Source organism: Mustela lutreola, chromosome 2 (assembly GCF_030435805.1).
Source record: "Mustela lutreola isolate mMusLut2 chromosome 2, mMusLut2.pri, whole genome shotgun sequence".
Lineage (NCBI taxonomy): Eukaryota > Metazoa > Chordata > Mammalia > Carnivora > Mustelidae > Mustela > Mustela lutreola.
In genome coordinates, this window is record NC_081291.1 from 99,319,956 (window position 1) to 99,341,039 (window position 21,084).

Genomic DNA, 21,084 nt, shown 5'->3' on the forward strand with positions numbered 1-21,084 from the left:
GACTATGAGCAACCCTTCTGAGCCTTACTTTCCTCATCAGTACAATGGGGCTGATAAGGAATTAAGGTGAGTTTTAAGTGACATGAGATAACATGAACCAAAAAAGTTTGAAAATAGGGTGGAAAAAGATACAATTGGGCAAATCTGAAACAAAAGTAAGGGAGAATGGCAATTTTCATATTAGACAAAATAGAATGTAACTTGGGTACATCCTAAAGACCAGGATGTTATAGCATATAGCATGAAAAAGGTAACACAGCAATCATGGACATGTATGTGCTGTATAAAATAAACCTGAAATGTAAACCAACAGCCCAAGAGAACTGCACAGAGAAGTAGATAAATCCATAGCTGGGCTTGGCAATTCTAACACATTCCTCTCTGAAAATGTTACATCAAGTAGACAAAGAGGAAACAAGGATAAAGAATATTGGGAGGGCATGATTTTTTTTTTTTTTTTACAAAGGACATGGTTAATAACTTGATCATATATGGAGTAGCCACAGGAATTAATCATTACTAGGCCACAAAGGAATTATCAATATATTCCAGTGGATTGCTATCCTACAGACTGTGCAGACCATAAAGAAAAGGAATCAGAAAACAATAAATAGCCTTAGAAATCTCATATGTCTACATATTTTAAAATATCATTATTTAAAAATTATTGTTTGAAAAGTAATTGTAATAGAAATTATGAAAAGACAGGAAGCTGAATAATGATAAAATACAATGGCAAAAATCATAGGGGAATTTATAAGTTTGAATTTGAATAAACCAAAAACTGAAATAAATTCTTCAACTCTAAGAACATAAAAGAGCAACAGATTTAGATCAAAGGAATAGAGAAAGAATTAATACATATAATTGTGAAAATGAACAAAAATTTTGATTATAAATGTAAAGGAGAAAGAATGACAACTGAAGTTAGTTCTATGAAAAGATTAGTGCAATGGGCAAAATCTTAGTTGAGCTTGATCTATTAATAGAAAAAGATGAAAAAATCTGGAATGAAAACACAGAAGTAACTACAGATAAAGCAGATTAAAAATAATAAAATATAAAAAAAATATATCAATACATTTGAAAACCTAGTTGAACTAGATACATTTCTAGAAATGCCCAGATTACCACAATAAGAGATAAGGAGACCTTGAATACACCATTAACCACTGAAGACAGAAAATGTAATTTCCCACTCCAAGAGCCTCAGGCTATGATGGCTTTATAGGTAAGAAACACTAAAGTTCACTGATTGGGTAATTCCTATTATTTACAGGTTGTTTCAGAAAACAGGATATGGAAAAGCTTTATCACTAGTGTTATAATTTATTGTAAAATCTTTATACCAAAACTAGGTATGAATTGTACAAAAACAAAAATTATAGATATCACTTTGAATCGTGAGTGTATAAAACCTAAATGTGATATCAGGCTAACTAAATGTACTGCTTCAAATGGGGCTTATCCCAAGAACTAGAGATGGTTTTGTTTTATTAAGAAATCACTTAAGTTGGCCACCTTAATGGGCGAAAGGGAAAAATAACACAATTATCCCAATAGATTTGAGAAAGCATTGAATGTAGTTCAATACCCATTTCTTTTCTTTTTTTTTTTAAAGAATTTATTTATTTGACAGAGAGTGAGAGGAGAGAGAGCACAAGCAGGGGGAGCAGCAGAGGGAGAGGGGGAAGGCTCCCTGCTCAGCAGGGAGCTCGATGCGGGACTCGATCCCAGGACCTTGAGATCATGACCTGAGCTGAAAGCAGAGGTTTAACCCACTGAGCCACCCAGGTGTCCCTCAATACCCATTTCTTTTTCTTTTCTTTTCTTTTCTTTTTTTTTAAAGATTTTATTTATTTATTTGACAAAAATCACAAGTAGGCAGAGAGAGAGGAGGAAGCAGGCTCCCTGCTGAGCAGAGAGCCCAATGCGGGACTCTATCCCAGGACCCTGAGATTATGACCTGAGCCGAAGGCAGCGGCTTAACCACTGAGCCACCCAGGCGCCCTCAATACCCATTTCTAATGAAAGCTCTTGAAAATTTAGCTATCGAAAAGAACATCCTCAATCTGATAGCTTTCCTCTAAAAATCTACAGCGAAAAGCACGCTTCATGGAAAAACTTCTGTTTGATGTCAGGAACAAGATAGAGATGCTTGCTGTCACCACCACTGTCTGGTGTGGTACCAGAGCGCTTGGCCAATGAAGACAAACTTAAGAAAAATAAGAAGGATAAAGATAAGAAAAAAAAAAGGTTATTGGAGATTATATATAAATAACGTATGAGAATTAATGAACAATTAGAACCAACAACAAATTTCAACAAAGTTGCACAGAAAACAAAATACCATTTTTAATAACCATAAAACCTCCTAAGTAGGGACGCCTGGGTGGCTCAGTTGGTTGGACGACTGCCTTCGGCTCAGGTCATGATCCTGGAGTTTCCGGATCAAGTCCCGCATCGGGCTCCCAGCTCCACGGGGAGTCTGCTCCTCTCTCTGACCTTCTCCTCGCTCATGCTCTCTCTCACTGTCTCTCTCAAATAAATAAATAAAATCTTTAAAAAAAAAAACAAAACCTCCTAAGTAATCTAACAAAAAAACGGGATTTTTATAAAGAAAGACTTATGATCTTAAATGTGAATACAATCAGATGTAAATTAATAAGGGGAAATATTCTGTTCGTGGATGCAAAACTTAATATCGTAAAGCTATCTGTTCTCCTACAAATATATAAAATCCCAGGAGGATTATTGGAGGGAAGATGGACAAGATTCTAAAATTCATTTTGGAAGCATAAATACTATTAGCTCAGTTGGTTTGAATAAGAAAAGCAAACAGGAACCCCCCTACCCTGGGTCATGCTGCAAAGCTACAGTGATTAGTATGGTGTGGTGCTGGCAGGAAACAGGCACTCAGACCATGGAGTTCCTTGCCAAGTCCAGAAACACACCAGAGTACACATGAGAAGCTGACATATGAGAAAAGTCGCTTCACAAATCAGGAGGAAAGATGGAATTTTTTTTTTTTTTTTAGATATGTGTTATTTAAAAATTGTCTTAGTGAGAGTTTGGAGAGAAATGAAATTCTATACCTATCCTACCTGCTATAAAACTTTCAGACAGACTGAAGACCTAAGTACAGAGCTAAAATATAAAGTCAACAGATTAAAAACATGAAATAATTTCGAGAATTTGAAGTAGGGAAAGAGTGTTTTAAAAGGCCAATTATAATGGAAAAAAAGACTCCTTGGTCTCCAGGGAGAATTGGTGCTGAGTAGTTGTTCAGTAAGTGTCTGCCTCTCTGATGTCATTCCCTGGCCCAGGACTTACTCTGCAGCAGTCACAGAGAAGGTGGCCTGGCTCAGGATTTGGCTCACTGGGGAGTCCTGACGGGTGCTGAGATTCAGGCAGAGAGGAGCCAGCCGGGTGCCTGAGGCAGAAGAGGCTGACTTGATGATCCCTTATTTTCTTGGCCTGAATTGCTCTCATCAGGGCATTCAGACTTGTTCTCTAGAGGAGTGTCTTAGCAAGGAGCCTCAAACACTAGTGTGGCTGGCCAAGAGAACATGAAAACAGTGCAGGCCCTGGGCACTCCGCTGCTGCCCACACAGTCAGTGTGAGTGTGGGCCACTCTAATGTAAGGGCTGGGCTAGTCATTGATATTTCACAACCAACTCTGCCGGATCTCCAGAATCCTGCCAGGAGCTGGTTAAAAATAAATTGCAAGGCCCCACCTGGAAACACTCTGATTCAGTAGGTGTGAAAGGCAGCTCAGGAATCTGCGTCTGGGAGTCTGACTGGCTCACAAATGTGGCCAGGATAGGACCTGCCAGGCTGGATCACTTTTCCAGGGTGCAGGAGATCAGAACTAGCTCCCAGTGGTGCAGAACCTCCCCCTAGGTCCTCCCCTGGAGAGGTGTGATAGGAGGTGGAGGGGATATACATATCAGGTGTGCCCAGGGGCAAGATGGGAGTACAGTGGTCAGGATGGAAAGAGGAGAGGGAGGGGTCCAGCCAGCTGGCTTGGCAGAAGAGGCATAAGGGTGCCAGGGAAAGCCCACCTTTCTCCTCTGTGAGGGTCCCACTCCCCGCACCTTGGTATGATCCTGTACTGGAATGGTTTGTTAATTGCCTGCTTCCTTTACTAGCCTGGGAGCTGTTGGAAGGCAAGAAGCTTGCATTCATTTATGTGTTCATTCATTCCACAAATATTTATTAAGATAGTCACATGCTGGGGTCAGGCACTAATAGGTCAGCCCACTAGAGCTTACAGGCTAGTAAGGAGGCAGGCAGTAAGACCCAGCAGCTCTAAAGAGGTCCTTTAAAAGCCGCAATGCAGAACTGGCAGATACCTAGTAGGGACACCTGTCTCTGACTTGAGAGATTAGGAAAGGCTTCCTGGAAGAAGTGAAGTTGAAGATGGTGATGAATGGAGCAATCAAAGAGATGGGGAAGTCAGTTTCAGCCCCACATGGAGTTGTTATGTCAGTGCTGGGAGGAGTGATACAGAGCAATGAAAGGCCTCAGCTCCCTTTGCCTCTTAGGGGCTTGGAACCTAACCCAGGGTGGCAGCAGCAGGGAGCGTCTGGTGAATAGGCTGCTGCTCCCCAGTGAGCTGGATGGGCCAGCCATAGTTCCTGCCCACTTCCCCCAGATCCCTTTCCCCTCTTTCCCTTCTGTTTCTATGGACTGGGCCAGCTCCTCCTCTGGGAACCAGGCAGTGATTTTCCTTTAGCACCTGGGAATATTAGATGTTTCTTCAAGTTAATATGTATCGTTGTCCAGGGGCGCCTGGGTGGCTCAGTGGGTTAAGCCCCTGCCTTCGGCTCAGGTCATGATCTCAGGGTCCTGGGATCGAGCCCCGCATCAGGCTCTCTGCTCAGCAGGGAGCCTGCTTCCTCCTCTCTCTCTGCCTGCCTCTCTGCCTACTTGTGATCTCTGTCTGTCAAATAAATAAATAAAATCTTTAAAAAAAAAAAATATGTATCGTTGTCCAGAACTGGGGAAACTGAGGCTGGAAGAAGGGCTGGATGTTCTGGGAGTCCCAGAAGCACTGGGCTTCTCTGACTTCTCAAGGCTGTTAAAAACTGCTCCTAAGGGGCGCCTGGGTGGCTCAGTGGGTTAAAGCCTCTGCTTTCAGCTTGGATCATGATCCCAGGGTCCTGGGATTGAGCCCCACATCTGGCTCTTTGCTCAGCAGGGAGCCTGCTTCCTCCTCTCTCTCTCTCTCTCTCTTTCTCTCTCTCTCTCTCTCTGCCTGCCTATCTGCCTACTTGTGATCTCTGTCAAATAAATAAAGAAAATCTTAAAAACAAAAAACAAAAAAAACTGCTCCTAAGAGGCATCTGGGTAGCTCAGTCTGTTAAGTCACCCACCCTTGATATCGGCTCGGGTCATGATCTCAGGGTCGTGACATCTAGCTCTGTACTGGGTTCCACACTCAGCAGGGAGTCTGCTTAGGATTCTCTCTTCCTCCCTCTCTCCCTCAGCACCTTCTCCCCACTCCAAATCTTTTTTTAAAAAGTCAGATTCCTAAAGGAATTAAATTACTCTATACTCCTGGGCATAGTGTTCTATGCCAGAGTCTATGTTTGGGCCTTCAGGGCACCCCCAGAGCTACCCCAAGGCCTGGTGTGCACTAGGTGTGTGAACTGTATGGACATGTTTCCTTTCCTGACCTTGGGAGGTCCTCTGCCCACCATGAATGTGATCCTGAGTTGGTTTGTGCTCTGAGGACTTGGCAACAGAAATGGCCATTGCTGCCATTTTACTGATCACGTTTTGTGTCAGGCACCAGTGGTCTTGCCCATTTGTCCTTGAAAACCTTGGGGCTGGGCTGGAGGGTCTATGAGAAGCTCAGCAGATACTGGTGGAGATTGAGCCTCTGGCAGGGAAGGGATTCAGAACTGTCAGAATCAGGTCGTGCAAAGCTTAGCTGATAGGATCATCACCTCCTCACCCCCTCAACCCTCTGCCCAGCCCCTCGCAGCCCGCCCCCCTGCCAGGCAACCCAGGGATGTGGCTGGGGGCTGTGACTTGAAGGAAGCTCCCTGTGTGAGAACAGGATCTGGCCTGCTGGGTAGGGGTGCTCCCCATTCTCCTGTTGCCTAGGCAAACAACATGATCCCCTTTCCAAGCCTTTCGGATTGGCAATTGTTACCTTAGGAATCACCGCCATCCTACCTGCTGCTAACTGAAAAAAGCAGACAGCCAAACACTGACCTCAATTTCTGTGAAAACTACATATGCTTATTTCTATAAGAGGCTGGAAGGAGACACTTGTTAATGGTGGTTGTCACTCAGCACCCTCCGATAAAAATGTCGGGGGGGGGGGCACCTGGGTGGCTCAAGTGGGTTAAGCCGCTGCCTTCTGCTCCGGTCATGATCTCGGGGTCCTGGGATCGAGCCCCGCATTGGGCTCTCTGCTCAGCAGGGAGCCTGCTTCCTCCTCTCTCTCTCTCTGCCTGCCTCTCTGCCTACTTGTGGTCTCTCTCTGTCAAATAAATAAATAAAATCTTGAAAAAGAATATGTCTTTGGGGTCCCTGGGTGGCTCAGTGGGTTAAATCCTCTGCCTTTGGCTGGGGTCGCGATCCCGGAGTCCTTGGATCGAGCCCCGCTTCGGGCTCTCTGCTCGGCGGGACCAACTCTGCCTGGCTCTCTGCCTACTTATGATCTCTGTCAAATAAATATGTGAAATCTTTAAAAAAAAAAAAAGAAAAGAAAAGAAAAAAGTCTTTCCTTCTGCTCACCTACAGTTTTCTAATTTTTCTCCAGAGGCCACGATTACTTGTGTCATTAAAAGACTATGGAGGACGGAAGTGGCAATTAATTGTGTCATTAAAAGACTAAGCAGGATGGAATTGGCGAGGAGCCGAGCCGGGTGGGGATTCCACATTTCCCCCCCCAGAAGGCGGGGCTTATTTGCATAAGCAAACAGGGGGTTCTGGCCTCGCCCTTCCAGCCTCCTGGCTGCTGGGCGCAGTCTGCCCAGAACCGCCTACCTGCGAGCCTTGGGGCATCGTTGGTGCGGTCTGGCCTCTTGTCGCCTGCCCCACCGGACAGTGTGCCCCAGGGCAGGGCTGGCCAAGTCTCCTGGTCGGTGCCTGGCGAGTGCTGAGCCGGGGTGGGGAGGCAGAGCAGAGGCAAACGTGGGGTGGGAGCGGAAGGGTCTGGGGGATAGGGGGAGGCACGGGCTGAGTCTGACTTACCCTAGCGCCTTCTGTTCCCTAGATCCACTTCCCGGATGTGGAGCGGGTCGAGTGGGCCAACAAGGTAAGGCTGAGGTGGGCCTGCCGGGGCCGGCCTCCTGGGCCTGGTCCCCTTGGTGCCCCTGGGCTCAGTGATGGGAGCTGTGCCACAAAGGCCTGCTGGCAGTAACCCTCAGGGTTCTTCTCCTTGCCAATGACTCTCTTTAAAAAACAAACATCTTTCTTTAGCGTGAAATTAATGCACAGGCAGAGCAGAAATGTTAGAAAACACCAGGAAGTATAGAGAAAAATGCAGCCAGGATAAGGAGATCCGGCCAGGAGGCCAGGATCAGGGCCTCCCAGGAGAGGAGGGTGGTATCTCACCCCAGCTGCCCTTTGCCTGTGGCCAGCCGAGATCTGCCTCCAATGACTCGGCACCCTCCCACAGGGTGCCTAGCCTTTCAGAGCCAGTCCCTCATCTGTGCGTGGGGATAATTATGGTCCCTGCCTTGGGAGGTTGTGAGGATCCCTCAGGTAATGAAAGCGCCACAGGGCCCAGAGGTCAGGAACACTGTCATCATCAGTATGACCACTGTTGTTGGATCCTGATGGTCACACCCTTGGGGCCTGCTGCGGGAAGCCCTGGGAGGGCCTGGCTCTGAGACTCCTGGTCTGGCCTTTTCTTACAGATGAGGAAACAGAGTCTGCCCCTGCCTGATGAGTCCAAAACTGTCTCCTAGATGTGGAAACTCTAGTACCTTCCCACCCACTCAGGTATCCTGATTCAGGACTTTTTCTATAGAGACCTTGCCTCTGTTCGGTTGGAAAAGTCCATAGCAGGAATGACTTGAGTTTAGGTATAAAAAAGGACTTTCTGGTGGTTTTTGAGCCAAGGCTGAAAGTCTTGTGTTACCAGATAAGTCATTGCCATGTGGGTCAGAAGCTGCTCCCAGCTGGCAGACAGAAGTTGGAGGAAGTGCGGGCTCCTTTCAGATGAGTCACCTGGTTTCTGTGGACTAATGCAGGGTCCAGGATCCCTGGGACAGACCTTGTTCTTCCTGCCTGCATGTCCACCAGTTCACGGGTGCACGTGTATGCTCTGTCCTTTCTTGCATTGACACTGAGTCGCACACAAGGTGCTGGGGACTTGTGACTGGTTGGACCAGGCTCCTGCCCTCTGCTCAGGGCATGGATGGGGATACAGTTGTGTAGACGGACCCTACATGGGGGTACTGCTTGTGTCCCAAAGAACTTTGTGCTCAAGATGCACTTGGCAGACCACAAAGCAGGGAGTCAGGAAGATGGGACCAGCCCTAAGGGGGCTCTTAATAGAGATGGAAGTGGTAAAGCCCTGAAACATGACTGCCTCAGGCTCCTCTCATGATGGGTCTGGGGAATGCAAGGTGCATCTTGTGAACTATGACCCAGGTCCAGGAGAAGGAAAGGGAGAAGACTTTGCCCCAGACAGAACTGCTGCTGCTGCTCCCTTCGTACCCCTCACTGGCACCCCCCCCTCCCCACGTCTCTGCCCCACCCCCCCATGGCACCTGCTACTTGTTGATTACACCACAGTGTTGCCTTTGATAGCTTCTGTTTTAGCACAGAACGAGAAGTTTCATAATACTATGTTTAGTGACTGTTTCACGGTTCTCTGCAAAAGAGCACCAAATCTTGGGTTCCCACTGCCTGGGCAGGTGTGAGAAGCACTGCTGGAGTTATGCGATGTCTGATGGACAGATAGACGGATAGGTGGGTCAGTGGGTGGGCAGGCAGGCCTGTGGGTGCTGCAGCGTAAGGGCCACGGGACCCCCACGCCTGGGTCAGGTTGTCCTGGGCAGGCCTGGGTCTTGTTGGGGAAACAGACCTGACCCCCAAGAGCCTCCTCTTGGCACAGATCATCTCTCAGACCTGGCCCTACCTGAGCATGATCATGGAAAACAAGTTCCGGGAGAAACTCGAGCCCAAGATCCGGGAGAAGAGCATCCACTTAAGAACCTTCACCTTCACCAAGCTCTACTTCGGACAAAAGGTGGGTGATGTCTCAGGAGGGGGAGCCTGGATCTGCCATGTAGTCTTTTCCCTGTCCCAGACCCTGCCTGCCTGAAAATACTGCAGGGGACCTCCCCATGTGCACTTTTCAGCCTCTTGGCCCAAGTGTAGACCCCACACCCCCAAGTCCCAGCACCGCCATCCTTGTAGGTGCAAAGGAAGCCTGGGTTAGAACAAAAAGGTGGGAAACGAGTCCACTTTTCTTGAGCCAAATTTGGAAAACATGCTGTGCAGTAGAAGCCAGTCAGATAAGAACATGTCCAAGTACTGCTTGCTGGGGCATCAGCAAGGAAGAACAGATTTCCACACGGGGAGACAGTGCCCCAAGGTAGGGGAGAGTTCTCTACCAGGTGATCGGTTCTGTTAGTTAGCATCACAAGCCCAGCACTAGTTCTGTGAAGCTAATGGGCGACCCAGGATAAAAGAAGTTTGCTTTTGACATACCCAACATCATGTCTCTCTCTATTGTTGACAGCTTCCTACTCCACCCTTTTGCCCCACTTCTGCTGCCCCATTGGTGTGTCTTATTTTTGTCATTTGGCTCAGTCAGTAGAGCATGTGCCTCTTGATCTCGGGGTTGTGAATTTGAGCTCCACATTGGGCATTGGGTTTACCTAAGAAGAGCTGCCTCCCACAGGCAGAGAACTGCCTGATGTCCACCCCTTGGTAAACCAGGTGCACTGGCATCTGCCCTGCTGGGGGACAGGCAGGTGTCAGGGTGCAGGCCAGCCTGCCCCACTGGCTACCTGAGTGGGGAGCACAGCAGGCATGCCTGGCCCCTGGAGATTCTAGTCTGTGCCTCTCAGACTTGGCCAGGACTGGTCTGTCTCAGCATCTATGAGTTCCTTTATTCATTTTCTGCTTCATTCATGTCCGCACATGGAGCATGGCTATGTGCAAGGACCCGTAGGCAGAAATGGGTGTGACTTATGCCCCTGCCTTTGGGAAGGTCAGTGTTCTGTTATAGAGACAGACACCCAAACTGGTGGGCCACCCCATGGCATTGTACTCACCATGCTGGAGGAATGCATGAACTCGGGAGTGGAGGGGTGCAGGGGTTGTGGTCATCTGGGAGGACTGCTGGGAGGGATCCTGCATTTGGACTCAGCAGGCTAGGAGCTAAGCAGTGGTGGACCGCTGTAGAGCAGAGCCGGATGCCTGTGGGAGGTGGTGCTGCTGGGAAGCCATCCCTCACCACAGCAGAAGCAGGCCCCACAGTGGCCCCAGGCTGCGGGTGGTCCCGTACAGTGCCCCAGCCTCGTCCCCAGGCTGCCGCTGGCTTTTCTGGGTCTTTACCATCTAGGCCTTGGTAGGTCTTGGAGGCCAGGGTATAGCCAGGTGCCATGCGGCCTGAAGCTCCTGTGATTGGGGGACCCTCTGAAAGAAAAAGAACATAAAATTTAAAATGTAAAACCAGGACAAAAGTGAATATTAAATAAATATGAGAAAGAATGGGAAAATACGGGGCGCCTGGGTGGCTCAGTGAGTTAGGGCCTCTGCCTTTGGCTCAGGTTATGATCCCAGGGTCCTGGGATCGAGCCCCGTGTCGGGCTCTCTGCTCAGCGGGGAGCCTGCTTCCTCCTCTCTCTCTGCCTGCCTCTCTGCCTCCTTGTGATCTCTGTCTGTCAAATGAATGGATAAATCTTAAAAAAAAAAAAAAGAAAGAAAGAAAGAACGAAAGAAAGAATGGGAAAATAAACCACAGAAAATTAAACACTTAAAAAAGCTAACATACCACACATATCACAAGTTCGGGAAAAACCACGTGATGATTTTAATTAACTGCTCAAGTTGTCCCTGTACTACTTTTTTCCCCTGAATCTGTGGTCTCTGTACTTTTTGATAAGCTTTTCATGTGACAATGCATTTGTAAATGTCATTTTTTTTTTAAAACTTTGTTTACTTGAGAGAGAGAGAGAGAGAGAGCGGGAGAGAGCTCGTGCCCACAGAAGGAAAGGAAAGGGAGAGGGAGAGGGAGAAGCAGGTTCCCTGCTGAGCGGGGAGCCTAATGTGAGGCTTGATCCCAGGACCCTGGAATCATGACCTGAGGCCAAAGGCAGACACTTAACTGACTGAGCCACCCAGATGCCCTGTCAATGTCACTTTCTAAGGAGAGAATAGAAAGATAATGGAATCTTCTCTAGTATGATTGATTGAATTTTTTTTTCTCCAACATTTCATTGTGAAAAATCTCAAACCTGCAGAAGATGTGCTAGTATTATGCCGTGGACCGTTTGGATTGTATAGCCACTAACCTTTTGCTATATTTGCTTTAGCACATATCCACACATCTATTTTTCCTCCTCATCTTTTTTTTAATGTATTTTAAACAGATTGCAAACATTAGTGGCCTCCACCCCAATTACTTCAGCATGCATATAACTCAAATTCAAATGATACTTCTCTTTTATTCTTGGTAAATACTAACCAGAGCCCATTCCAGTGCCCACTAGCCTCCTGATGGGAGAGAGAAGTGAGGTGGGGGAGATCACCTAGGAGCTCAGCGCTCGGCCCTGGTGTGGGATACTTTAATTTCTAGGGTCAGCTCCCCTGAGCTAGGGACCCTGCCTTCTTCTCTTGCCCTTGGGGGGCCAACTCCTACTCATAGGCCAGAACTATTTAAGTGCCACCTCTTCCAAAAATCTTCTCTAACCCTGGCCTGCCACAAGGAAGGTGCTCCTTAAGTCCCCCGACCCCTATGTGACAGCAGGGACTGCGCCTCCTCATGCCCTCCCCCACCATTGTCTCCTCTGCTGGGCTTCCAACCCATGAGGGGAAGCTTTAGCCTGTCTTGCTCCTTACCTTGTCCTTGGTCCAGTGCCTGGCACAGAGCGGGTACTCTGTAAATATCTGTGGTAGGAGAGAGAGAGAAGGAAGGGTACACATTCTAGGGAGGGAGGTATCATAGGTCTGAGGACAGACGGGCCACAGTGTGAATTTCTCTTTTTGTGCCCCATCCAAGAATTGTGGTGGTCATGTTGTTGCGACCAAAGCCCAGTGCCGGGCAGGGGCCAGCAGCCACCTCTTGCTGTGAGATCCCTGCTCACCCATCCCTCTGGCATCTCTTCCAGTGCCCCCGGGTCAACGGCGTCAAGGCACACACTAACCAGTGCAACCGGAGACGGGTAGTCCTGGACCTGCAGATATGGTGAGCCATTTTGCCCATGCGGGCCAGGTGCAGGGTACGGGGTATGCCGTGTGAGAACAGCCAGCTTGAAGATGGAGTAGTATAGTTTATGTTCTGATTTGGGGTGGGAAAGCGACTCACAGCGCGCGTGCGCGCGCGCGCACACACACACACACACACACACACAAACACAAACACACACACACCCCCCACCCTGGGCAGGAGCACAGGGTCCCTGCTTGGGACAGGAAAGAGTATCAGGAGAATGGACAGTCCCAAGGAAGCCACTGCTGGTTGACCCCTCAGCCCAGGCCCAGATTCTCCCATAAGAATTGGCACCAGGTAGGCTCTTGGATACCAAGGCCCAGGCAGCAGAGCTTTCTTGGAGGTCACAGCTAGTTACCTGGATGCTCAGACCAGCTGCCTTAAAGAGGATGTGGAAAGAGGGAGCAAGTACAACAACATGATGTGGGGACTTGTGGTAAGGCCCAGGGAGCTCTGAGCACAGGCTATGAGATCCGTGGGAGAACTGGACTCTGAAGCGTCAGGAAAACAAGGATGCAAAGATACATCCTTGTGTCTAGTTCAGTAGGTTGGGCAAAGGTACCTCTTCTGAATGATGTTTGTAGCAAGCTGGAGTCTGAGAGAGGGGACATTCAATCCAGGTAGTCTTCCTGGAGGTGGTAAGGTTTTAATTGTGCTTTAAAGGAGCAAGGATTAGGGGTTCGTGGGTGGCTCAGTCAGATGATAGTCCGGCTCTGTTTTGGCTTAAGTTATGATTTCAATGGTGGTGGGGTCCAGCTCTGTGCTCAGTGAGGACTCTGCTTGAAGATTCTCTCCCTCTGCCCTTCCCCCATGTACTCACTTGTTCTCTCTCTCTAAAATAAATCAGTTAAATAAATAAATAAATAAATAAATAAAGGACCAATGATTAACTCTGAAAGTTCCAGAATGTTGCATTCCTCTCCAGTGTCTTATTTTCATAGCCCAGAGGCTGGCACTGAGAGCATATCGGGTGGATAGGAGTCAGCTCTGGGAATACCTGTCCCCATCTGGGGGATGTGTGAAGTTGATGGTTATTGGGCACGCCTGGCTCCAAGGCTCTGCCACCAGATCCACCAGGGTCCTCTGGCACACATGTAGCTTCTCAGCCAGCTCGGGCTTTGGGGGAGGCCATAGCCTGGTGATGCTGGGCTCAGGGTTGGTGACTGGATGCCTGAGCTTGGGCTCTATGGCCCGGGGCAAGTTTCCTGGTCTCTCTGACTGGCGGACCTGACTTTCCTTTCGGCCTTCCTTCTTCCTCCCCACTTTCAGCTACATCGGGGACTGTGAGATCAGTGCAGAGCTGCAGAAGATACAGGCTGGTGTGAATGGGATTCAGGTATGTGGAACCTGGTGGCACTGCCCACCCCCTTGCCCCCGCTTCCTGCCCCTGGGGCGGGAGGCCGGGCAGGGGGAAGCAGGCTCACACTGGAGCAGGCAGCAGGGAAGGGGAGGACACCACACAGGGGCTGATCATCCCAAGACTCCAGGCCTGAGGTCACACGGCTGGAAAGAGGCGACTGGGCTTTAACAACCTTCTGCTTGGCCCTGTGGCCCCACACCTGCCTCTGTAGGAGTCCCCCTCAGGGGGGCAGGAAGGGAGACATTCTATTTATGGAGTGATGCCGAGCCAGTGCTTAGAAACTAGGTGGATAGAGGAGGGGGAAAGAGCTTATGGCAGAGTGGCATACTGGCACCAGGGCCTGCCTGGCTGGGCTGGCTGGAGATTGGGGCAGGGCTGCAGGCCCCTCAGGCTGGAGCACTAGCGGATGGCAGGGGCAGCTAGCTCATGGCCCTTGGTAGCCGGCAGAGGGGTGGCAGCCATGTGCAGGTTTCTGTCCCCTGAGGTGGCCCTGACATTTGGGGGTGGCATGGGCATGAGCAAGACAGGTGGCCTCGGCTGAGTACAGGTGCAGGGAGAGGCTGAGGTCCTGCGTGCCCATCCAGTTGCAGGGCACGCTGCGGGTCATCTTGGAGCCCCTCCTGGTGGACAAGCCCTTCGTGGGAGCTGTGACCGTGTTCTTCCTTCAAAAGCCGGTGGGTGCCAAGGAGAGTCCTAGGCCTGTTTTGGGGAGTAAGCACTCGCCTGCCGGGCACCAGGTGCTAATGTGAACCCAAGAATAGAACTGCCTACACCAACCTAGACCCGGGTACCCCACACTCCTCATGTCCTGTCATCTTAGGCGGCCTGAGGTGCTCCACTCTGCTCTAAACCCAAAAGCAAGAAATAGCTCGCAAGAGTGGCTTGCCCAGGTCACACAGAGGGTCCAAGGTGGAGGGGAGTGTGTCTCTGAGACCTCTCAGTCCGGGCCGGCCTGTGGCCCTGTGCACAGCCCCACTCCTGTGTGGTCCCAGCAGGGAGGCGGCAGACTGAGGCCTGCGTAAGACTAAGAGGTGCCCTCATTTGCCTGACACCCCCCTGGAAGTGCCCTCCACAGCGGCTGTGTTCTACCTGCTGGTGGGCGCCAGGGGCTTGGCCAAGGGACTCAGCCTTGGGCTTCTGGCTTCTTCCAGTCTAACAGCCTCCCTCTGCCCCTGCAGCATCTGCAGATCAACTGGACAGGCCTGACCAACCTGCTGGATGCACCAGGAATCAAGTAAGTGCACTGTGGGAACGGCAGACCCCCGGAGTGGGACCCTCAGCAGTGGGCAGCCAGTGACTGGAGCTGCCCAGCGGCGGTGCCCTCCTTCCCGGCCCCTGCATATAGACTGGGGCTGGCACCAAGCTGGCCCTGCTCCGGAGGGAGGAGGGGTGGTGTGTTTGGAGGGGGAGCAGGAGGCCGGCAGTGCTGTCCCCAGAACATGCAAGCACACATTCAAATGCACGGGCACACGCTGGCCAGATGAGACGTCCTGGGGGAGGCCCTGGGGCCTACCGAGAGCACAGGCTCTGTAACCAGCCCCGGCCAGACCAGGCTCCTGGCTCGGTCACTCAGCACTGTGTGATTTCAGACAATTTCCTATACCCCTCTGGGCTCTTCCTCCCTGAAAGGGGAGCCTGCTTCTTCTGTGTCATGGTTTTGGGAGAACACTGAGGTGTGTGCGGTGGCACAGTGGGCAGGAACACACATGACGTCCTCCTTGCAGCTGCACTCCCCTCCCCCAGCCAAGTGGGCGGTGAGAAGCCCACAAGGCCTCACCCAACCATGGTCACAGGGGGCTGCTGTCACAGCAGAGGCTAGTGAAGAGAAGCCGGTCTGGGAGATTTCACATTCCGGGGATTGGATCTAAGGGCTGCTGCACGCAGGGCCTCAGGCCCCCAGGTAGGAGCAGAGGAGGGCTCTGACCCCACATGGACCCATGTCCCCATGAGGGAAGGATGGTTGGACTGACCAGGGCAAGCTGGGGCTTTCCGAGGTCAGGCACCTCCCCTGCCTGCAGGAGGGACCCCGGGCTCCCTCACTGAGGATGTTCTCCCCCCATCTTGGCCCCCTGGATTCAGAGAATCCACTTGTACGTGGTGTCGTTCAACAGATGTTTACTGAGTATCTAGTGTGTGCTAGTCCTGTTCTCGGCACTATCCCTGCTGCTCTACTGGGGAGAGAGAGTCAGGCAGTAAACAGAATTTTGATGGGATGTCAGGGAGTAGGAGGGCCATGGGAGCAAACACTTAGGTAGCACTTACTGTGCACCGGGCACCATTCTCTGCACTTTCCGTGTTTTAACTCCTTGTAACAACCCTAGGAGGTAGTGTTAATATCCTCAGTTTAGAGATGAGGAAACTGGTCCAGAGAAGTCAGCAACTTACCCAAAGCCTCACAGCTCATGGGCGATGGAGCCAAGATTGGCACACAGGCTCCAGGTCACCCCTCTTAGCTACCCCTCCGTGATGCCTCAGAGAACAAAGCAAGATGGGGAAAAGGGGTGGTTGGGTGCTGTCAAAATGTAAGCCCACCTCCCCTCCAAGCCAGGCAAGCTGGAGTCAGGGCTGGTCTCTCCCAGGCAGGGCCCAGCCCACCAACTCTGCTCCTGGTTCCAGTTCTGGGGCTGGGTGGCGGGGCAGGTAACCTGGGGGAAGGCAATGCCACCCCTCTACAGCTGGGCATGCCCATGTCCCCAGTGAGGTGTCAGACAGCCTGCTGGAGGAACTCATTGCTGCCCACCTGGTGCTGCCCAATCGTGTTACTGTGCCTGTGAAGAAGGGGCTGGACGTGACCAACCTGCTCTTCCCTCTGCCCTGTGTGAGTACCAGCACCAGCCACGGAGCATGGGGCCTGGGACTGACGGATGGATGGGCCTGCAGAAGGAATGCATTCTCAGATGACAATTGTCTCTGTCCTGTGAGAGCATGGCTTCCTTATTCTATTGGAGGAAGACTGAATCTTGAGAAGGTTGATTGGTTTGCCCAAAGCCACCCATCTAGGGAGAGGCAGAGCCCAGGTGGCATTCCTTCCTGGATCCTGGTCCCAGCTGCAGCCTGGGTTGGGGACTGTGGGTAGTTACCCCCGTCCTGAGGAAACTCCAGGAGGCTCCCATCCTCTCTTCCATGAGGCTCCCCTGATTCCCATCATTTGGGGGTGGAAAGAATCCCCAGGAGAAAATATTGAGTCAGCACAGGATGGGGGGCTTTATTGTGTGCTCAGCCCCACTGCCCCCTCTATCCTGGGCCCCGATTGGGAGGCCTCTGAGGACAGACACATGGCCTCCCTACAGGAGGTGCCCTTCAGGACTGGCAGTTAGGGCTCAGGAGAGGGGGACGTGCCCATTTCACCATCAGCGCAATGTCAGAGGCATCGGTCTGCTGCAGCGGCACACAGGGGAGGCCTGGGCTGTCCAGGGAGACAGAGTACAGGCGTCCTCACAGCCTTGCCATAGTGATGCGGGCTTTAGCCCACACTGCGTGGGGCAATCTTAGAATAACAGTTCAATACCATCACCTGTATCACCATTACTGAAAACAGTCTGTCCTTGGGGTAGATTCCCAAGATGTCCTGGGAAGCTGCTATGATTTAAACTCACTTGGGATAGTTTTGTGTATTTGTGACAACTGGCCATGAATATTTACACTTAGGTTTCATTCTATTTCATTCTATTTTCTATTTTTAGGGCTTAATTTTGACCATAACTTCCTTTTACCACCATGTAAAATATTTGCAAGCTTCTAAAATCTAATATAAAAAAACAAATTCTGTTTCGAGGAGTCTGACTTCTATCCCTTGTTCCCTCCACCTAACCACACCCTCCTCCTTTAAGTAATGGTTTATCCCCCCACTGTTCCTTTTCTAATATGAGCAGCTGTGTGCATATCTAATTACATTCCCATTCCCCTTCTCTGATGGATGGCAATGAACTACAGTTTTCTCCACCTTGTTTTTATCACTCCATACGTCACGGGCACCACTCAGTGACAGCGTGGACAGGGCCCTTCTCCTCACAGCCACACTGTACTCCACGGCGTGAGTGTGCTGTGTTACTTAGCTAGTTCTGATGGACAGCGAGTTGTGTCAGTCTTTGACTATTACCAATAGTGCTGTCATGAGTAGCCTTGTATGTGTCTTTTTATATTTTTACCAGTATCCTTTGAGAGTGGGATTGCTGGGTCAAAGGATAAATGGAAATGTATCTCCTGGTATTTTTTTCTTTTACTTTAATTCCAGTATAGTTAACATAGAGTGTTAGATTAGTTTCAGATGTATAGTAAAGTGATTCAGCAGTTCAGCAATTCCTCAGCGCTTATCCTAAGTGTACACATATCTACTGATATTTAAAAAAAAAAACTAAAGAAGAAGAAGAAGAAAAACGGTTTCCAGGCAGGAGCCCTTATTGGCCCCATGAATTGTATTTCCTAAGTCTTGTGGTTTGTTCTGCCTCAGGACAAAGCTGAATGTGGGGATGGAGTGGGAGTCAGTGCGGGGCCTTTATGAGCACAGGGACCCACTGCCCACAGCAGGCAGTCCCCACAGGGGAGAGTACCCCTGGGTGTCAGAAAAAAAATGACTTCAACTTGGTCTCCATGCATGTTATTAGGCGGGGTGGGGAGGGTGAGGAGTATAGGAGGAAACCTCCTCAGATGGTGGTTGTTGGCACAGGAGGAAATGGCTGCAGTTAAACAAGCCAGTCACATGGCAGGTTGGAGCCAAGTGAGGTCAGGAAGGCCAGGAAGGGGGGCCGGGCATCATGATGCAATGGACAGAGCCCTGGGCCCTGATATCACTTGCTGTATGGCGAGGAGATTGCCAGATCTGGCTTCTGTTTTTCATCTGAACCTGGAGCAAGTGAGATGGGACTGGGATGATGTCTGATGGCTTTGGCCCCAGTGCTGTGGGCCTTGAGGGCTGGCACAGCTCAGGAAGCAGCTGTGAGCCCTGGGCTGGGGCATTTTCCAGGGAGTGATCAGAGTCCATTTGCTGGAGGCCGAGATGCTGGCTCAGAAGGACAGCTTCCTAGGGATCCGAGGCAAGTCAGACCCCTACGCCAAGGTGAGCATTGGCCTACAGCATTTCCGGAGTAGGACCATCTACAAGAACCTGAACCCCACCTGGAATGAGGTATTTGAGGTGAGGGTCTCCTGGCTACTTTTCACGCCCTCCAGACTTCATGCTGGGTCATGCTGGGTCCGAACAAGGGAGGGCCTCACGTACCCATGGGCAACAGTAGGCTAGAGGAGTGGGCCAATTTCCCACATCCACCAGGCTTCCAGAGGGGGGCTGCTGTGGCCCTGCTGGAGGGAATTCCAACCTCCCTTCCTTACCAGACAGCTTGAAATTTTTCAAACCAGAGGAAAAGACAGAATCTGTTCTGCCCAGATCCTCTCAACCTCCCCTGCCAGAGCCTGACACCAGGAGCTTAATGTTCTCCCTTAAATTCACCCACAATTGCTACTACTTGAAAGGCAGTACACACAGCCTGTTCAGTGCTCCAGAAGCTGCGAGTCCCATGCAGAACACACAGCAGCCACCATCCCGAGCACCCACCCAAATCCTCCCCATCCTGCAAGAGGACATTATTCCATTCTTAGAGGTGGGATTCTTCAAAAGCACTGGAAGGCAGGAATACACCCAGGGCTCTGCACTGGCAGGTGGCAGAGCTGGAATTTGATTCTCCTTGGGTCATGCTTGAGGTCTGCTTCATCAGCCATTGTGGGCTGCAGACCAAGTCACCTGTCTTTCCTTACAGTTTATAGTGTATGAAGTCCCTGGGCAGGACCTGGAGGTAGACCTGTATGATGAAGATCCCGACAGGGATGACTTCCTGGGCAGGTGAGGAGGAGGGCTGAGCTGGGCCTGGGGGCACTGGGCTGACCCTTGGGACACAACACCCCTGCTTCCACCTCAGTGACCTGCAATCCTGGCTTGGTTACACTGATACAGTGACTGTGTTAGGCAGCCAGCTTCATTGTTTCATGGTTCTACCGCTAACCTCCTTCCTAGAGGTCTGAGTGCCAGCCCTAAGCTGGGCCATGGGGATACTGAAGACCCCAAGGTCTGTGTACCATGGGCTCTGCTTCCTGCACTCCTAATGATGTAGAAGTCCCCATTTGGAACAGTCGTAGGGGCAAGGCTGGCGTGGTGGGCAGGTCCCCTGTGCCAAGGAGCCCTGGCCACTTGCTCTGGGGAAGAACCCAAACTCAGGGCCGTGGGAGAACTGAAATGGCTAAGCTGGGGCTGGCTGTAGAAACTCCAAATTTATATGTCTTTTGGCCCATTAGCCCCACTTCCAGGAATCTCCTGTAAAGTAAAAGCATTATACCTGAAATGCTCTACAATGAGCAAAACTGTGGTGGCAAAACAAAAAAGGCTGGAAACATGAATAGTCCAGAGCCTACCAGCCTCAGAGGACACTGGTTGAAAATGTTTGAATAAATTTGCCATTGCCAAACTACAGGATAGTCTGCCACTTTTTTTTTTTTTTTTAAGATTTTATTTATTTGACAGGCAGAGATCACAAGTAGGCAAAGAGGCAGGCAGATAGAGAGGTAGAAGCAGGCTCCCTGCTGAGCAGAGAGCCCCATGCTGGGCTCGATCTCAGGACCTTAGGATCATGACCTGAGCCAAAGGTAGAGGCTTTAACTCTGAGCCACCCAGGCGCCCCTATTCTGCAGCTTTAAAAAAATGATGAGTAGAAGGATCTGTGTGTATTGACCTGGACGATGCCAGTATAGGGGTGGGGGAAGCAGTTGGAAGTGACCTGTGCAGTTTGATTCATTTCTGCAGGGAGGACTCTTGAGTACGGGTCTGTGTGAGCAGAGAAGAGCATGGAAGCCACAGAGCAGGCTGTTACACTGTTCATTCCAGGAGGTTGGGATTGCGAGGCAGAAAAGAGAGTTTTAACCAAATTTTCGCACTGCTGTATTGTTTAGCTTATTTCCATGAACAAGTTATTTTATTTTATTTTATTTTTTTTTTTTTTTTTAAAGATTTTATTAATTTATTTGACAGAGAGAAAGATCACAAGTGGGCGGAGAGTCAGGCAGAGAGAGAGGAGGAAGCAGGCTCCCGCTGAGCAAAGAGCCCGATGCGGGGCTCGATCCCAGGACACTGAGATCATGACCTGAGCCGAAGGCAGCGGCTTAATCCACTGAGCCACCCAGGCGCCCCGAACAAGTTATTTTAAAAGCAGAAACAAAGCAAAGTGTGAGGGACATGATCTGACAGCCTAAGAAACAGCTTACCACCAGATATTATTTTTCTTTTCATCTTAATGGAAAAAGCTGCAGGTTTTGTATTGCAGATTAG

At 50.2% G+C, this 21,084-nt stretch overlaps 1 protein-coding gene across 17 annotated transcripts in view; it reads left to right on the plus strand.

Moving 5' to 3' along the window:
- Nucleotides 1-21,084, plus strand: part of ESYT3 (extended synaptotagmin 3) — a 73,250-nt gene that overhangs the window by 35,844 nt on the left and 16,322 nt on the right. For 12 of the 17 annotated variants that reach the window (XR_009350908.1, XR_009350907.1, XR_009350906.1 and 9 more), the window contains 9 exons: nucleotides 7,235-7,276; nucleotides 9,086-9,220; nucleotides 12,312-12,388; nucleotides 13,682-13,748; nucleotides 14,357-14,446; nucleotides 14,951-15,006; nucleotides 16,470-16,590; nucleotides 18,736-18,906; nucleotides 19,526-19,608. Coding sequence is in view for 13 of the 17 variants with exons in the window: in XM_059162737.1 (XP_059018720.1) it covers nucleotides 7,235-7,276; nucleotides 9,086-9,220; nucleotides 12,312-12,388; nucleotides 13,682-13,748; nucleotides 14,357-14,446; nucleotides 14,951-15,006; nucleotides 16,470-16,590; nucleotides 18,736-18,906; nucleotides 19,526-19,608 (842 nt within the window). In the remaining 4 variants the exon portion in view is untranslated. Of the gene's footprint in view, nucleotides 1-6,972; nucleotides 7,100-7,234; nucleotides 7,277-7,880; nucleotides 7,966-9,085; nucleotides 9,221-12,311; nucleotides 12,389-13,681; nucleotides 13,749-14,356; nucleotides 14,447-14,950; nucleotides 15,007-16,469; nucleotides 16,591-18,735; nucleotides 18,907-19,525; nucleotides 19,609-21,084 lie in introns of those variants that run through there. The other 5 variants (XM_059162741.1, XM_059162743.1, XM_059162742.1 and 2 more) reach the window with 3 other exon arrangements.